The 20,050-nt window shown below is 33.3% G+C and overlaps 1 protein-coding gene across 2 annotated transcripts in view; it reads left to right on the forward strand.

Moving 5' to 3' along the window:
* Nucleotides 1–20,050, forward strand: part of RNF13 (ring finger protein 13) — a 119,809-nt gene that overhangs the window by 65,169 nt on the left and 34,590 nt on the right. For both annotated transcript variants that reach the window (XM_057738203.1, XM_057738204.1), the window contains 3 exons: nt 4,132–4,222; nt 13,482–13,587; nt 19,310–19,403. In XM_057738203.1, coding sequence (XP_057594186.1) covers nt 4,132–4,222; nt 13,482–13,587; nt 19,310–19,403 — 291 coding nt within the window. The remainder of the gene's footprint in view (nt 1–4,131; nt 4,223–13,481; nt 13,588–19,309; nt 19,404–20,050) is intronic.

Below are 20,050 nucleotides of genomic sequence, written 5' to 3' on the forward strand. Positions count from 1 at the left end.
TAAAGATATTCACCACTTTCATTTTTGCTGTTACTTGGTAGAGGAAAGGAAGGCATGGATTTATTAAAAGAAGCATGTATCTATCACTTTTTTTTTCTATTCAACATTTTATTGGAGGTTTAATCCAGGACAATTACACATGAAAAAGAAAGAAAAGGTATTTAGATTGTAAAGGAAGAACTAAAACTATATTTATATATTACCCAATCTTATATATAGAAAATCCTGAGGCATCCACAGAATCTGTCACTTTTTTAGACGTAGATCATAGCCACAAGGAATATTGCATGTATTCTCCTAGGAGCAGAGGTTCTAATATCTGGAAACAAAAGGAAGTTTTAAAGGCCCCTTGTTGCCAACATTTCACACAGGAATGTGTCTGTTTTTTATTTCAGCCAGGACATAGGATGAGCTAACTCAGTGAGTCAGTCACATTTGTCATCTTCAGGAGGCAGCAGAATGTGGTGGGGAAAAGGGTAAACTTCAGGACCAGGAAATGTGGGTTTATTCCAGGCTAGTGAATATATGAACTGACCTGTGCTGCTGGAAAAGTTGCTAACCTTTTCAAGCCCTTTATTTTTGTTTGTAAAAGTGTGAATAATTTTAATTTTTATTTGACCTGACGAGGTTGTGAAGATCATATGAAAGAAGGTATATGAGAAAACCCATGTCATGGCAGAGTGGAAAGAGCCTAGGTTAGGAGTCTGAGCCTCAAGGTTGGGTCTAAGCTGTGTAAATTCCTAACTTTATAAACAGGGCAAGTTATCAGTATGTCTGGCTTTGTTTCTTCTCCTTTTTTCCTTGCTTTCTTCCTTCAACAAATATTTTTTGATAGCCTGCTTTGCATGAAGCACTCTTTTAGATGGCATGACTATAGCAGGAAATGATATAGTTTTAAGGCTTTATTCATACTTCTTATTGAGGTAGCAGAATGCAGTAGTTAAGAGTGTGGTTTCTGGGTACTGCCTTACAAGGTTTGAATCCCAGCTCCACTACCTACCAGCCATGTGACCTTGGGAACATTACCTAACATCTCTATGCCTCACTTTTTGGTTACATTAAATGGGAATGATAATAGTACTCAACTCACTGGTTTGTTGCTTATTACATATAAAACATCTAGAAGACTGCCTGGTTCTTAGTAGTCATTTAATGGTTACTTAGCTGCTGTTATTGTTGCTCCAGTTATTATTATTAATACATTCTAGGGTGCAAGAGAGGAAATGAACACCTAATCAAAGAGGTATGGTATATGTCAAGTAGTGAGTGGTAAGTGTTATGAAGAAAAACATGCCAGGTTAAAGGGATACAGAGTGACAGGATGAGAAGAGGATGGCTATTTTAGATAGGGTGATCAGAGAAGGCTTCTGTGAGGCTTTGACATTTGAGCAGAGGTCTAAAGTGACAGGTAAGCCATGCAGATTTCTGGAGGAGGCTATTCCAAGGAAAGGGAACAGCAGGCAAATGCAAATACTCAAAGATAAAGCATACTTGGTGTTTTCAAGGTGTGCCAGAAAACCACAGTGCCTGGCATGGAGTGAACAAGGAAGAGAGAGAGTTGCAGGGGATGAAGTTAGAGAGGGAGCCAGGGGCTAGATCATGTTGGGTCTTGTAGGACTTTGAAATTTGTTTTACATGGGTTTTAAACAAGTGTGAGGTGATCTGACAGATTTTAAAAGAATCACTTTGGTTATTCTTTGGAGAATAGACTGAGTGAAAGATGGGCCAGAGTGCCAATTGAGAGACCAGTTAGAACATTGTTGCAGCAGCCAGGCAAGAGGTGATGGCAGTTTGGAGTATTAGTGTTGACTGTGATGGGAAGTGATAGAATTATGGATGTATTTTGAAGTCGTTAGGGTTTGATAGAAGGAATAAAATAAAGACAAGAGTCAAGGAGAACTCCAAGATGCTTAACTTGAGGAACTAGGTGAATAGTTATGGTGTTTACAGAGATGAGAAAGAGTAGAAGTACAACTGTTTAAGGGAAAAGAGATACTGTTGAGAATTCCATTTGAGAAATATTAAGTTATAAACATCTATTAGGCAATCAAATGGAGATTTTGAACAGGGAATTGGATATATGCACCTGGAGAGGTTGGGGCTGGCCACTTAAATTAGAATCTGTCTATGATATGATAATACTACTTCACACTCATACTTCACAGAGTTGTTTTGTAGATCAGAGCTGAAATTTAGTGTTTTTAAAGTATTTTGTGAACTAAAACATTTGCTTTTGTTTTCAGTAGATAAATGATGTTGCCAATATTGTCTCCAAGATGGCTATTCATATTTGTGTATATCATTTCCCCCTTCTTCTTAATCTTCTGACTAAAGGGAGGAGCTTTTAACATCTCATTAGCTATCATAACTCAAGGAAGTTATGTAACTTCCAATAATTATAAGCCAGTAGTTACAAGCCAAAAATTCCTACTTGAGTTTATCAGAGTATCTTCATGAAAGAGTAAAACATTTTACAAAGGGTATACAATTCCAAGTTTTAATTATCAAATAAAGGAAAATTTAAACTTTATGTGAAAGGTCTCATAGTATGACAAAATATTTCCCTAAAATATATATGGTAATATAACGGTACCTCTCCAGCTATTAAAAGTTTTGAGTTGGATATTTATTTATTGACATGACAAGAATATCTGAGGTATACCATTGAGTGGAAAAAAGCCTGTACTTTTTCCCATTATTATATGATCCTATTAATACAAAAATTTACATATTTATTGATCTTATTAATATGTATAAAGACAGTGATTAAGTATTCCTCTACTAACCATTTTGGTTCCTTCCCTCTTAGGGCTTATATGATATGGGCTGTGTGTGTGTGTGTGTGTGTGTGTGTGTGTGTGTATGTGTGTGTGAGACAGACAGAAAGAGAGAGAATGTGTGGAATGAATGATTTTATTTGCATAAATCCAAACAATGTGAAAATGAGGGGGGAAAAAAAGTACTAAGGATACCAAAATTTTAAAACTTTAAAACTTGTCTTTATAAGAATTAAAGAAAAATACATTAGTGGTTGCTGAGGTTGTGGTGAGGGGTTGGCTGTAAAGGGGCATGCGGGAATTTGGAGGGATGATAAAACTTTTTTATCTTGATTTAGGTGGTGGTTACATAATTGTATATATTTGTCAAAACTTAAAGCACTGTTTATATTGCTTCAAATAAAAGCCTCGTCTTTGGGTGGGAAGGATTATGGATGTGTTCTGTTCTTCTTTACTTGTATCCTCCCCCCTCTGTTAAATAAATAATAAATATACATTTTTAAAAGAAATGTGGAACAAAGTTATTGTGAAACATGTAACAAAAGAAAACAAATGGGCTTTCTCTAAAGCCAAATCTGTTAAAATAACTCACAATTAAAAATATGGCTGCTTTTTCTATAGTAAAAGTAAGATAATTGTTTTAACTTTTCTTGAGTAATCGGTAATTTTTACAAAGTTCTTTTTTTGTTGGCATTTGATTTTGGTTTTTTAATATAAATAGAAAAGTAAAATTTTGTAAGACACCAATCAAAACATAATGCTTTAACATGAACTCCAGGCTTAGGAGGAAGTAGAAATTTACCCAGCTTCCCTATTATCCTGTGCCTTTTCTGATCTCCTGTCAGCCCTTCACTCTGGAAAGCCTTAGATGTGTAGTGTCATTTTTCAGACTGTTGTAAAGTGGTCTTTTCTTACATTCTTTGGCTTACACCTCTCCAGGGAATGGGTATGTAAAAAAAGCTTTTTAACTTTTTCATTTAGGAATTGTTATGAGTGGAAAAACCACTTTACATTTCTTCCTCTTCTTCCTTATCTAATAGTTAATTATGTCTGTAGAGGAATTAAATCAAATAAATCAAATGGATATAGTCAAAATAAGAATTATATTTCAATCTCATGGGACTATTGAGATAATGTGGTAATGTATATATGCAAAATGTTAGCTTTCTTATTGTAAATGTAATAATGTTTCTCAGCCATTTTGATGATGGTATAAATCTGCAATCTGGAGAATCAACTAACAGACAATTCAAGTTGATTGTAATTATTTCTAGTTGTATTTGCTGTTATGAAGAAAGTTGATTTTACACTAAGTATGTGCTTTGAAGAATAATTTTACTATTGTTTTGTACAGTTGAGGTACTAAAGAAAATTGACATTCCATCTGTCTTTATTGGTGAATCATCAGCTAATTCCCTGAAAGATGAGTTCACATATGAAAAAGGGTAAGTAATGGATATAAAAAAATAATCATATAGCTTAAAATTCTTCTCTGTATTGGGGTAGAATTATATAAGATTAGTTGTAATCAATGTTTTAGAGTGTACTCTATTGTGCTAAATTATATCTTCTTAAGTCATGATTTTAAGACTTACTGTACTATCTCTTGTATGTTTGATTGCCTATTGAAAATATATTTACGTTAGAGAAATTAAAGCACCCGTGTTGCTAAAAAGATAACAAAACTTACCCTTTTATAGTTTAATCAAACCATTGGTATTTAGAAACAATGTGATTTACATTTATATGATACTTTTCATTAAGGCATGTTTTTATTTTATTGAAAAGAAATGTTATTTTATAAACAAAGAATCCAAAACAGTGTGTTAAGTGACTAACTTTTACAAACACAAAAATTTTGTTTTTAAGTTTAAGAAGTTTGATTTGGAATTAAAAACTTCTTATGGAATTTCCCCCCAAAATCTCATTACCATGGTAACATATAGACTGAAATTAATTTAAGGCACAGCTGTCTTATCTAATATAGAAAACAGTGCAATTAAATTAACGCTTCGGAACTTCTTCCATGAAACAAATCCCCAAAACGTAGTGGACAGGAACAGGCTTTTGACTAAGGGAGACAATAACAACAATATAAATAATAAAAGCAGTAATATTTATTGAGGATTTAACAAATGCCAGGCACTCATGAAACAAGGCTTTTTATGTTTGTTATCCATTTAATTTTCACAGCAACCCTCTAGAGGTTATTATTATTATCTCTTACTATCTACGTTTGCCTGGAGAAGAAACTGGCACAATGAAATGCAATTCTAATTATTTAGGGGGGAAGAATCCATGAATATGAATATAAAGAGAGGGAAGGATTTTCTGTTTACGATTTTTGTCATTTTCCCTATACAGTTTTTTTGGTTTTGTTTTAATTAATTAATTAATTTATTTATTTATTGGCTGTGTTGGGTCTTCATTGTTGCACACGGGCTTTCTCTAGTTGCTGTGAGTGGGGGCTCCTCTTCTTTGTGGTGCTCAGGCTCCTCATTGCCGTGGCTTCTCTTGTTGTGAAGCACGGGCTCTAGGTGTATGGGCTTCAGTAGTTGTGGCACATGGGCTCTAGAGTGCAGGCTCAATAGTTGTGGCACATGGGCTTAGTTGCTCCGCGGCATGTAGAATCTTCCTGGAGCAGGGATCGAACCCGTGTGCCCTGCATTGGCAGGCGGATTCATAACCACTGCACCACCTAGGAAGCCCCCCTATATGGTTTTGATATTTAAAATACTGTTCACATATTCTGTGCTCAGAACATTTTTATTAAGTTAGGGAACATAATTTTGAATGTTGTATTAAAAATAGTAGGCAAGATGCTATTTTGTCAGCCATATTTGTGTAGTTAATGAGGGGGAGAACTATTACTTGCTTTTACCTCAGTATTATTCCCTCGTGTAGGAAAATTCTGTATATTTTAATGTGTATTTTAAAGAGTCTTTTTTGTTTTTAATGATAAAGTCATATCTTTTTCAATTAAAAAGTAATACATAGCTGCTGGTAAAATATGGAAAATTCAGAAATATAAAACATCTAAATGAAAGTCCCTATGATGCTGTTCTCTAGCAACAGCTACTGTGTTTTAAAAAGCTTTTAATTTTTCCCACGTTTGAATGCTGACATTAGTAATAATGTGTTCATAAAATTGTACCATACAATACTTAGTACTTTGTAACACTTTATTTAATATTTAGACCCTTTCCATGTTAATACAAGGTCACAAAATCCCTTATCCCAATTTTTGGGTACAGATGTAACATGGAATTGAAACATTTTCAGATTTTTAAAAGTTAGGTAACATTCCAAATAGAATTTGAGGCAGCATACCATAATTAAATTACAATATATATCTGCAGTAAATATATGAGTATTTCATCATGTCAGTTTGGTTTGGGTTGACTATCAAAGTAACTGCAAACATTACTTTTTAAAGCTTTTTAGGTTTCAGAATTGTGCTTAAGGGATTGTAGACCTGTACCTATTGATTTGCCTCATCCATCTGTTGGCTGGCTGGTTGGTTGGTCTGCCTGCCTGCCTACCAACCTACTCATTAATTTATTTTACTGTTTAAAATTAGAGAAATGAGTATAATGAATCTGATCATTCAATTTCAAAATTATCAACTCATGACAAATTTTGTTTGGACTGTTCACTCTCAAGCACTGCCCGCCCCCTCCTTTCTTCCCCACACTGTGATTATTTTAAAGCAAGTCCTATATATACTGTCATCTCAACTGTAAATATCTCAGAATATATCATTAGAAGATAGGTTATATATACAAAGTATAATGACATTATCATTATTTTACCCTTTTTTTCTAAAGTAAACATTAATTCAATATCAACCTATATTTCAGTCTTTAGATTTGTTTCAGAGCAAATCAAGGCATGTGATCACCCTGTTTTTAGTCTATAAATTTGCTATGCTTTTTTTTTTTTCCTAGTCATTTATTTATTGAAGAAACAGGGTCTTTTGTCCTGTAAAATTTTTACCACAGTCTGGACTTTTCAGACTGCATCCTTGGTGTATTTCGTAGAGTATTCCTTTGTTACTTATTTTCCCTGTAAATCACTACTTAGATCTAGAGATTTGTTCAAATTCAAGTGTGGTTGGGGGGGCCAGGAGGATAGGTAAGGCAAGAATAATTTATATGTGTTATTATGTATTTCCATCAGGAGACGTAATATTTGGTTCTCTCTTTGTGATGTCAGCAGTCATTAACGATCATTGTCTGGATCCGTTAGTTCTTTAGGATTTGCAAGTAATCTAATTTTATAGTTTCTTCATTTATTAGCTGAAATACTTCTATAAAGAGGGATCACACCTTATCAATTATTTGATTACCTTGATGTACAGTCTGTTTAGGAAGGATAGGATAAACACTTAATTCTTTCACTTTATTTGCTGTTTTTTAAAATGATTTGGTTTGGTAGCATCTTCCAAAGATGATTTAATATATATATTTAAAGTATAACAAACTCATGAGTTAAAACCTATTTAGTGTGCTTCAGTCCATTGAAGTTATTATCTTTATAGATATTCACATTGTTTCATTTCAAACTTCTTCAGGTTTAATCCTGATTTCTTTTGATGTGAATCTAGGAGCTTTTGATTGCTTATTTTCTGTCTGATAAGATGTTCCAGGCCCATTTTTTTCTCTTCTTCCCCCTGACATGGAAGCAGTCATTTCTCCAAGGAGCTCTGGTTCCTTTTAATTGGATATGGTATTTAGAGACGGGGTGGGGGTAATCATTACTCCTGGGTTTGTCGTAATTTCTAGGGCTTTTCAGTGAACAGAGATAGGAAATATAAATGTTTTTAAAGGTATAATAAATCATGAGTATATACTATTGCTTCCAGTTTAAATTCAGGAGTATAGGATTTTTACTTTATTTTGTTGACCTTACATCTGTATTTTATTTTTCTGTGCTTGAAGACACCAACATAATTGTTTATTTTTTTCTTTAATTACACAATACACACACAACAGACTCAGAAGAACAATACCAACACTGTTACCAATATTTTAAAAACCCAGTTCTTTCTCTTCTTTTTTTTTTCATTTTATCTCTTCTTAAAATATATCATAATAAGGCTGTAGAGTCAAATTATTATGTTTTAAAGACTGAAATAATTCTTCTGTATGCTGATGCTATCAATTGGAAACACAGGTCTGTTTCATTCATTTTGCTTTAAAATTTTAAGGATTGCATTAAAAAACCCCCATTGTGACTTTTATAATTGTGTATGAGCTTAAAAAGTCAAAATCAACAAAACAATGTATATTCACAGAAGGTCGGCATCTGAGTATCATCCACCCTGTCTACTCTATTCCTTCCCATCCTTACCTTGTAAGTAATAATGTTTTAAAGTTTTTAGTTTATTCTTTAATTTTTAAAATTATAAACAAATATCTATCTCTTCTCCATCTTTCACCCTCAGTACATAACACTATTTCCTGTCTTGTTTTTTTTTCTCTTAACAGTATATCGTGGAGATCATATCATATGAGTAAATAGAAATATTCTTCGTTCCTTTTTAACAATGCATAGAACTCCATTTTGTAGATTGCCAGAGTTTAATTAGCCAGTTCCCTATTGATGGACATTGGAATAGTTTACAGTCTTTTACAGTTTTAAATAGTGCTGTAGTGAGTAACCTTATGTAGAAGTCTTTTTATGTTTATGCTAGTATACCTTTGGAATTGATTCCTAGAAGTGGGGTTGCTAGGTCAGAGGTTAAATGTATATGTGCTTTTGCTAGATATTGCCAAATTCCCATCCATAAAGGTTATGCCAATAGTATATGAGAATGTCTCTTTTCCCACAGCCTCACCAACAAAGTATATTGTCAGTATACTATGGATTTTTACTTATCAGATAGGTGAGAAATGGTATCTTATTGCAGTTTCAATGTGTATTTTTCTTATCATGAGCAAATTTGAGCATCCTTTTTTATGCTTGAGATACTTAAGAGCTATTTGCACGCCATTTTCTGTGAACTCGTTATCTTTAACCCATTTTTCCTATTAGCTTGTTGGTAATTTTCTTCTCTTTTTAGAAAATCTTTATTTATTAGGCATGTTAACCATTTGTTTGTGATATATTGAAGGTATTTTTTGTACTCTTGTTATTTTACTTATGGTATTGGTTTTTAATGTAATCAAATATTAATCTTTTACTTTGGGCTGCTGGTCTTGAGTCTTAGGAAAGTTTCCCCTACTTCTAGGTTACAGAAGAATTTACCCAAATTTATACTTGTATGGTTTCATTTTTAACATTAAATCTCTGGCTCATTTGTAATTTATCCTATATATAGCTTGAAGAATGTATCCAATTGTATCTCTTCCCAAATATCCATTGTTCACCCCATTTGAGAATTGAATTTTCTGTTCTTTATCTTTTGTCTGCCAGTACCACACTGTTTTTCATTATAGCATTTTATTATATACATTTAGTAACTGCTAGGGTTAATCTCCCCTCTACTGTCCTCCTTTTTAGGTTTTTGTTAGCTATTCTTGCTTGTTTGTTCTTTCAAACAAATTTTTTAATATCTTTATTGAAATATACTTCACATATGGTAAAACTTATCAATTTAAAATACAAAATACACTGGTTTTTTGTATAGTTACAGAGTTGTGCAGCCATCACTACATTCTAGTTGTAGAACTTTCCAACACCCCACATAGAAAGCACGTGTGTATTTACAGTCATTTCCTATACCCTACTTCTCTCCCCCTGACACCAACCTCAGGAAACCACTAACCTACTTTCTGTCTTGATGGGTTTGGCTCATCTGGTCATTGCGCATCAATGGAATCATACAGTAGTGGTCATTTTTGGCTTTTTTCACTGAGCATAATGTTTTTAAGTTTCAGCCATGTTGTAGCTTTATTCTTTTTTATTGCTAAATAATTTCCACTGTATGGACATATCATATTTTGTTTATCCATTCATCAATTGATGAATATTTAGCTTGTTTCCACATTTTGGCTGTTATGAATAATGCTGCTGTCAACATTCATGTACAAATTTTGTGTGTGCTATATTTTGATTTCTCTTTCTCATATATGTTCATTCTCAATACACAGAATGAATTGTTGGGTTGTATGGTAACTATGTTAAACATAAAAAATTTTTTATTATATAATTTTTAGGTGTATAGCATTATAGTTCAATATCTGTATACATACTGAGTGCTTACCGGGTTTTACCTTTTTAGGAACTGCCAAACTGTTTTCCAGAGTGCCTGCACCATTTTATATTCCTACCAGCAATGTATGAGGGTTTCAATTTCTCCTTCGAAAGGAATTTAATAAGCAACTTGTCTAGCTCCAGAAAAACCGGATGATATTTTTATTAGAATTATATTCATAAATTAATTTAGAGAGAATTTACATTTTAGGATGTTAAGTCTCCTTATCCAAGAATATGGTATGTCCTTCCATTTGCTCAATTCTGTTTTTATGTACTCAGGAGGTTTACTTTAGTCCAAAACCTCTGTGAGAAAAACATTTTTGGTTAAATCTATGCCTAGATATTTTATTCTTTGCTATTGTAAATGGTGTCTACTCTTTTATTGTATCTACTAACTGGTTTTTATTTGTATGTATAAAAGCTTATTTTTGTATGTTGGTTTTATAGCCTGTAATTTGACTAAATTCTCTTACTGTTGGTGGTAATTTTTCCATTGTCAGTAGGAATAGTTTTATCTTTTCTATCCTAATTCTTACACTTATAATTGTTTTCTCTCCTATCTTATTGCATTGGCTAGTCCCTTCAATACCATGTTAAGTAGTAACGGAGATACTAGGCATCTTTGTCTTGTTCCTCACTGTAGTGAGAAAGCTTTTTTCCCCTTTAAGTAAGATTCTGGCTTTTTATCATATTAAGAAAGTATCCATCAGTTTATGTTTTATTGTACTTTATTCCTTTTAACTACTGTTCATTCTTTTAACTACTGTTAAAAAGAATAGTATAGTAGTCCATTGTTTAGATATACCTTTATTTACTTAACCAGTAAAGCCACTGGTTATAAGAACGGGCTCTGGAGTCATACTTGTGTGGATTCTAATCCTGGCTTCCATCACTTTTTAGCTGTGTGACCTTCGAAAACGACAACAAAACTTCTTATCTTCAGGCCTTAGCCTCCCTCGTCTTTAAAAAATGACGTAGTACCTACAGCATACAGCATTGCTTTGAGGATTAAACATATTAATCAAAATCTTAGAGGGATACCTGGTACATAGTAAATGGTTCATGTTAGCTATTAATCTCTCCCAATTTTTGTCTGCTTCGGAGAGTGCTATGAAAATATCCTTGATCATACATCATGTGCAGTTGTACATTGTTTCTTTACCAAAAGCACCTGAAAGTGGAATTGCTGAAGTACAACAGTTTTAAATTTCAGTAAACAGTTATCATGTTGCCCTCTACAGAGGTGAACCAATTATGGAAAGCCAATGTTTTCTTTTACTCTTACCAATAATATATATTATCAATCTTTTTAATTACTTGCCACTCATAAGGAAACTCATTGGTTAAGTTAGCATTTCTTTATTAATAAAGAACGTTTTTGTAGACTCTTTGGTGTCCTCTTTCTTTCTTTTTATTTTTTTTGGCCTTTAAAAAAATTGAACTCTAAAAGCATTTTCTAGCTTTTTAGTGTCAATAAGAAGAAAACATATTGATGGCATGTGACTTTTAACAGTTTTTGGTAGCAGAAAGGACTGTTTTTACTTACAGGGAGTAGCAAGGTGTGCTGGAAAATAAAGATGGAGGACTGATATTCTGTTGTAGTTCTCCACCCTATATCATTGCCATCACCACCTCCACCATTAGCAATTTGGTTACAAAAAAGCAGTAAACTGTAAACTATCTAATTTATATAGCCTGCTATATCTCAAACCATTTTAGTTTACTGTCAAAATATATTGTGAAGCTTTTTAAAGGGTCTGCAATTGATAGAAGGGTTTAAGTATCTCAAAAGCTCAGTGTCCATATCTATATCTATATATAGTTTAGTCTGGCTTCTAAACCCTAACAGTGTTAATTTATAGCAGGTTGGTGAGAGTAGGTCAGAAGGTTGCAGAGGATTGGCATCTCATGGAAAGGCTCTTCTACTTAAAAGTGGCACCACTTGTTACTCTGTCTCAGCCCTGGCCCTGGGGGAGTTTCAGAGGGTTGGTGCCAAGAACATTGTTTACAGAGTTGGCCTCATGCTGGAAGAGATGCTATCGAATAGGGCAGCCCAGGCTTGCTTTTCTCTTTTTGATACTGATGATATATCAGTCACTTCAGTACTTTATATAAAGTTACAGAAATGCATATAAATCTTTTGTCATCTGTTCTGCTGGAAAGTGAAGTAAAAAGCTACTTAGAGCAATCTTAGCAGTTTTTGGAAAATATTTAGATTATTGGGGGAAATTCCTGGTATTATCTTTTTTGTTTTTCTTTTTGTTGAAGATTGGGTAGAGCTTTTTGGATGTGAATAGAATTATTAATAGCATGAAGACTTAAAAATTGCGTGGGAATAGAAATAATTTGCTTTCACGTTATTTTTCTTAAGTACTGTGGCATCCTAAGCATTTCTATATGGGGGAAGGAGTCAACCTGTTTTTATTTCCTTTTATGTTGAGAATTTTTGTTTTGCATTTAACCCTTGTGTTATGAAGTACTTGGAGTCGCTACTTAAAAAATCACTCAGCAGTGGGTAACAAAGTAGTGTTGCTGGCACCATACTAGTTGAGTAGCACAGGAGTATAATAGAGAAATGCATCATCTTAGTGACCATTATACAGACCCTTCCTTAGACTGAGGATATTTTCTATTGCAGGGTTTTGTTGCCAGGTAAAATTTGCTCATGCAACACAAATACTGTGCTTATTCTGTTCAGTTTCATTTCATTAGTCCCTGTCAGTTTTTATAATAGCAGTATTATATGGTTAATAACCATATAACCATATTGACCACAGTTAATAACAAAGGAGAATAAAGCCTGTGGTATTCTCCACCCCTCCCCTCACAACATACACATTTTTGTAGGTTGGTTTTATTTTGTTTTGTTTATTCAAGTAGTGGAGAAGGTTGAGAATAGAGAAGCTACAACTCTTGTGAATTCTGTTTCTAGTTTTTCATTCCATGTCTCACAGATGAATGTGGAGTACAGGGGTTATATCCACTGTACTTGGTACAACAAATTCATGTAAGGCATAAAGGGAATAGGGACTGTATTTTCATCAATAGTGGCTCCAGAGTGTTTTCTTAGGAGGAACTGATGAACAGTAATTTTGTTGGGGTGGAGGTTCTTGTTGACATGCTGCCTGAGGTACTGCCATTTTTTAGATGCTGATTTTGCATGTAAAATATGCTAACTTTTACCCAGGTTACTAAATTCAGTAAATACATGTTTCCAGAATGGACATGGTAAGTATTGATGGGCTGATTTCCTCTACTCAGTCTAAGAGGTTTTTTTTTTTAATTATATAGGCAAATTATTTTGGCAGATATGTAAAATTGACTTACATTGGAAAAAATATCCCTTAAATTATTGGAAATCATACACTAGAAAATGAGATGTGTCTAGTGGATTGAATTGTAATGTCCAAATGCCTTTTAAAAATATTTTTCTTTGTTTTCAGTTAAGATCATGATTTGGCAACTCTTAATACTTCCCAATTATTAATTTTTGTTTTCTTCCAGGGGCCACATTATCTTAGTTCCGGAATTTAGCCTTCCTCTGGAATACTACCTTATCCCCTTCCTTATCATAGTGGGCATCTGTCTCATCTTGATAGTCATTTTCATGGTAGGTAAAATAATTTTAAATACTTTAAAAGCAATAGTATGAATGGCTCTAAAACATATTATGTTGAGTGAGAGAATACATATAATTTTAAGAGTCCATTTATATGACTGGTTCTGGAAAAGACAAAAATAATCTGGGTAGAAAAAAATCAAAACAGTGATTGCTTTTAGGGGACTAGGGAGGGATGAGGAATTTACTCAGAAGGGTGTAAAGGAATTTCCTGGGGAATGAGAGTCATGATCTTTGTCTTGAGAGACGCTTGGGTTGGGAATGTCCAAATCACCAAATTGCATACTTAAATTTTGTGCATTTCATTGTATGTAAATTTTACATAAAAAGAAAAAAAAAGTATAAAAAATATCAAACTCTAAGTAATGAGTTTATATGCTGAAGTATTTGAGAGGAAGTGTACTGATAGCTGCAGCTGACTTCGAAATACATTGTAAAAAATAGAGAAAAAGATGTATTGATGCGTAGATAGTGGGATGGATAAATACGTGATAAAAAGTATAGTAAAATGCTAATTGTAGAATCTAGGTAGTGGATATATGAGTATTTATTATAAAATTCTTTTAACTCTGTATTTAAAAATTTTCATATTAAAATGTAAATAAAGAATATTATGAGGGTTGAGGTTAACGGGGTGACATATTGTTTCTCCAAAATAATGGTTACCAAAGTATGGCCCCAGGACTCTTAGTAGGTCTGCAGGGTCAAAATTATTTTCATGATGATACTAAGATATGATTTGCCTTTGTCACTCTCATTCTCTCAGGGTTTATAGAAGAAGTTTCTAGAGGCTACATGGTGTATGATATCAAAACAAATTGAATGCAGAAGCAGATATGAGAATCCTTCTGTATTCTATTAAGATAGATATTAAAAGAGATTTACAAAGATATAAAACAATCCCTCTATTGTCTCTAACCTTTTTATTTTTCATAAAGAGTATATTAACATCCAATGAGTTTATTATTGTATTGAATTCATAGAATAAAGATTAAACACTGTCTTTGAAATATTCAGTCTTCCTGTGATGTTGTGTGTTTCTTTTATTTTGGTCTTTCATATCCATCAGTTTAATGATTTTTTTTCTGTAAACATTTTGCATGTATTTTGTTAGACATTTTTGAAATTGCATTTTCTAATTGGTTATTACTAGGGTGTAAGAACATTATTGATTTTTTAAAATAAACATTTAATTTTGGAATAATGTTAGGATTTACACAAAAATTGCAAAGAGGAGAGTTCCTGTACATTCCTTATCTAGTTGCTCCCATTGTTAACATTTAACTTTACCATGGTACATTTGTCAAAACTAAGGAACTGAAATTGGTAGCATTACTATTACTCAGCTCCAGACTGGATAGACTTTATGCTTTTCTATTACTGTTTTCTTTCTGTTCCAGGACCCAGTCCAGGTTACCACATGGTTTTTTGTTTTTCCTTCAGATCTTTATTGCAGTATAATTGCTTTACAATGTTGTGCCAGTTTCCACTGTACAACAAAGTACCACATTGTATTATTATCATGTATTCCCAGTCTCCTCTTATCTGTGAAAGCTTCTTAATCTCTCCTTGTTTTTCATGACCTTGACAGCTTTGAGGAGTCGTGGCCAGGTATCCTATAGAATGTCCCTTAATCTGATATTTTTCTTATTGTTAGACTGGGTTGGTTATAGGTTTTTAAGAAGAGTATCAGCAAAGTGAAGTGCACTTCTCATCCTAACATGTTGGGGGGGTGGGGAGTACATGATATTTGCATAACATCACTGATGATGTTAACCTTCATTCCTTGGTTTAGGTAATGTTTGCCAGGTTTTTCCACTATAAAGTTAATATTTTTTCTCTTTCTCTATTCTATTCTTCCTTTGGGAGTGAGGCGCTAAGTATAGCCTGTCCTAAAAGTGGGGAGGGGCAGGAATCAAGCTCCACTTTCTGTAAGGAGGAAGGTATCTACATATATTATTTAGAATTCTCTTGTAAGGAAGATTTGTCTCTTCTTGGCATTTATTTATTTGTTCAATCATTTATTTATATTAGTTTGTACTCTGTATATTTATTTTATATTTTGGGTAATAATCCAATACTGCATTATTTTTGTTGTTTAAATTGTTTGAGCTTTGGCCATTGGGAGCTCTGCAGGGCTGGGTCTTGGGTCCCTTTGATTCAACCCATTCTTTTGTTTTGTAAGTACTTCTTTAGTGTTTGGTACTATAGGAAGCTCCAGGCTCATCGTTATTTTTCTTGCCCCAGCCCTAGAATCAGAAATTTCTCCAAGGAGCTCTGCTTTTTTGTGTTTTTGTGTTTTTTTTTTTTAATTTAAGAGTAGTATTTAGAGACCAACATTTGGACACTGGACATTATTGATTTTTTTATATTAATCTTATCTATGCAAACTTACTGAATTCTCCTGGTAATTTGAATTTGTTGATTCTCTTGGGTTTTCAGTCTAGAAGCAAGGAAGTATGGAAAGTTAGAACAACAAACAACAAATAAAAAGTACACTTGGCAAATAAGAAGTAAACATTCCTAAGCCAATAAGGATTATTGACTAAAAACTTAAAATGAAATCATTAAACAGTGAATTATTAGAAGCCTTCCCATGAAAGTCAGGAACAAAAAAAAGAATGCCTGTTGTACCTCCTGTTTAACGTTGTGCTATATTTTCTGGTAAAATAAGAAAAAAAGGTAGAAGAATTAGAAATGAACTAAATTTTTATTTGCCTTTTTTCTTTTAAAATAATGAATGGGTGTTGCATTATATCTTTTTTTCTCTGTTGTAATAATCATTGTTTTTTTCTTTTACTCTATTCTTGTGCTGGATTGCATGAATTTGTTTTGTAAATTCTAAAAATCCTTGTGTTTGGGGTATGGACTCTCTTTGATTATGATGTACAAATTTTGTCTTTGCATATTGGGTTATTCAAATTTCTCTAACATGGATCAGCCAGTTTTACACTTGGACATAGGTGCAGAAATCCTAAATAAAATATTAGCAATCTGAATGTCCAGGAAAGGGGAAATTTTAGTTTTATAGGGCTAGAACAATCTTGACATGAAAACTAGACAATTCCTTGAGCACTGTTGGTAGGAATGTTAAATGGAGCAGTCAGTATAGAAAACAGTACAGCAATTCTTCAAAAATTTAAACATACATTTATCATATGATCCGACAATTCCACTTCTGGTTATATACCCAAAAGGATTGAAAGCAAGGAGTCAGACAGATGTTTGTATGCTTATGTTCATAACAGCATTAACTTCAATAGCCAAAGGTAGAAGCAACGGAATCGTCCATTGATGAATGGATAAACAAAATGTGGTATATACATGCAATGGAATATTATTCAGCTTTAAAAAGGAAGGAAATTCTGACAGATGCTACAGCATGGATGAATCTTGAAGACATTATGCCAAATGAAATAAACCAGTCACAAAAGGACGAATACTTTTTGAGTCTGTTTATGTGTGGTACCTAGAGTAGTCAGATTCAGAGACAGTAGAATCGTGGTTGCCAGGGGCTGTGGAGAGGAGAGAATGGGGAATTAGCGTTTAATGTGTACAAAGTTTCAGTTTTGGGAGATGAAAAGAGTTTGGTGGTGATGGGAGCACAACGACGCGAATGTACTTTCCTGCCACAGAACTGTATACTTAAAAATGGTTAGCATAGTAAATTTTATGTTATGTATATTTTACCGTAATTTAAAATAATTAGACAAGATAAAGCTAGTCCCATTAAAAAACTAAAGCTTTCTTTTATTTTCTATTTTTTAAAAAAATGTTGAGTTTTTTTTTTTAAATAAAATTGGGATTATCTTTTACTTGAATTTTTGGTGAAGACTGCCTGTAAAATCATCTAGATCTACTGATATTTTTCGTAATTACTTGGACATGTAAATGGTTGTCTAATTCTTCGTACTAAATTATATTTCTAAGAAATTGTCTATTTTGTCTGTTTTCAAGTACTGCATAAAGTAATTTATAATACTTATGTACTCATATAACAATTTAAAGAGAATTCCTACTATATGTGGGATGAGTTCTATTTATTCATATCCATCCATGCCTTGCACAATGTTGTCAGAAGTTTGTCTTTCAGAGAAATGGACTTTGAGATTTTCTTTTTTTTTCTTTCATTCAACAAATATTTATTCTGCACCTCTGAACCTAGGCACTGCTTTAGGGTCTGAAGTTTCCTCAGTGAACAAAATAGGTAAAAATCCCTGATATCAAGCAGCTTACATTCCAGTGGGACTTATATTCTAATGTCTTTACTCTCCTTTTTAATCCAGCTCATGAATTTCTGCTCTTGGCATTATTATTTTCTTTCTTTTACTTTTTTTGAATACGTTGCTTTTCTTTTTCTAGCTTGATCAGCTGAATACTTATTCATGTTTTTTCTTTATAGTGTATGCATTTAGGTTATAAATTTTTCCTTAACAATCACTTTAGCTGTACATAACCCATTACTTTTGATAAGGAATTTTTTATTTTAATTTGGTTTAAATTAAAAAAAAATTCACTGTTATATAGGATATTTATTTACCACTTTTGATGTATCCATCCATGTTAATGGGGAATTCAGTTACTAATACTCCTAGGCCTTCTCTACTCTTCTACTCATTTGGTCTTAGGGGAGATGAAGTATCTTATCTGTGTGGTACATTTGGGAAGAATAAATTAGGGCATGCTTGGCTCAGCTTCACCTTTCTCTTGAGATCAACCTGTCTGTGGCTCCTCCAGGACTGGTTCTGCAGTTCTAGGGGAGGGTGAAAGAAAGGGCGACTCCATTCCTGATTGTCTTTGTCTATATCTGGGTGGGTAGGGCAGTCTAATTCTGTGGTTTAGGAGAAGGTTCTGTTTCATTCTTCACTGAGTTAGGTGCTCCACCTGCCAGTTCATGATCTTATTTCTCAAATTGTTTAGAATCTGGGTGGTGAAGAGGCATGGTAATTGTGGTTAAATTTGTAAACATTCCCCATGTGTATGAAAAGAACTGTAAAGTTCAAAGTTTTATATATGTCCACTAGTTTGAGCTTGTGTATTTGTCTTGTCAGTCGTTTTTTTTGTTTGTTTGGTTTTTTTAGTATTTTAAAGACAGTTTTTTTGGGATATAATTCATATAACATAAAATTGACCCTTTTAAATCATACAATTCAGTGGTTTTTTTAGTATATTCACAGAACTGCAATCATTGCAGTTCTCTACACCTTTTTGCACTCCTCTGTTTTCTAAAGTAGTGCTATGCAATAGGACAAAATTGTGAGCCACATTTATTGTATGAGGGTGAGTATTAGTTCTGTCCATTTTGCTGCTAGAAAGTGCAGTTTAATGCATGTTACATTTGAAAATTTTATTAGTTTGTAACTTATAGATATTTAACCCTCCCATTTTCAATCCAGTGGAGTCTTTGTAACCTAGAATCTACTATTTATACTTTTGCAAACAAATAGTTACATGTTATTTATGATGTTTATATCAAAGTAAATTAGAGATAATTTAGGTCATTGAACAAAAATTCAAAGGGTAATTTATGGGCTAATTAATCACTAATGATAATTAATCATTGATATTTTAATTAATAGTCTTGTGATTAGGGTTTAAATTGAATTGATTTGTAGCAGCTATCTAGAAACATAAAACATTTATTATTTTAATGGTCATTTTCTTTTTGCCTATTTAATATCTGATTCCCTTTTTTTTTCTCTTTTATTTTTAGATCACAAAATTTGTCCAGGATAGACATAGAGCTAGAAGAAACAGACTTCGTAAAGATCAACTTAAGAAACTCCCTGTACATAAATTCAAAAAAGGTAAGTGAATATTTTTATTTTCTAAATAACCACCCTTAGTTTATTTAAAAATGTACGGTGATTATACTCTAATACTACACTCTGAGTCCTTACCATACCTTATGCACTCAGTTAATGATGAATTGAGTGAGTGTGGAAGATGGTCTTTTGCTGTGGTTTATCTTGGTGAAGGTAAGAAGGGGATACATGGTCTTCAGAGAATTTTAAAATGATGGGGACATACTAGGTGGTGCAGAGGTTAAGAATCCGCCTGCCAGGACTTCCTAGGTGGTGCAGTGGTTAAGAATCCGCCTGCCAATGAAGGGAACATGGGTTCGAGCCCTGCTCTGGGAAGATTCCCACATGCCGCGGAGCAACGAAGCCTGTGTGCCACAACTATTGAGCCTGTGCTCTGGAGCCTGTGAGCCATAACTGTTGAGCCCATGTGCCGCAACTACTGAAGCCCATGTGCCTAGAGCCCATGCTCCACAACGAAGAGTAGCCCCCACTCGCCACAGTTAGAGAAAGCTTGTGTGCAGCAACGAAGACCCAACACAACCAATAAATAATTTAATTAATTAATTAATTTTAAAAAGATGATGATGAAACCGACCAAAATGCTTTTTATTATCCCCACGTGCCAGAGTTCTAAACATTAGTGGATAAAA

Source organism: Hippopotamus amphibius, chromosome 6 (assembly GCF_030028045.1).
Source record: "Hippopotamus amphibius kiboko isolate mHipAmp2 chromosome 6, mHipAmp2.hap2, whole genome shotgun sequence".
Taxonomy (NCBI): Eukaryota; Metazoa; Chordata; class Mammalia; order Artiodactyla; family Hippopotamidae; genus Hippopotamus; species Hippopotamus amphibius.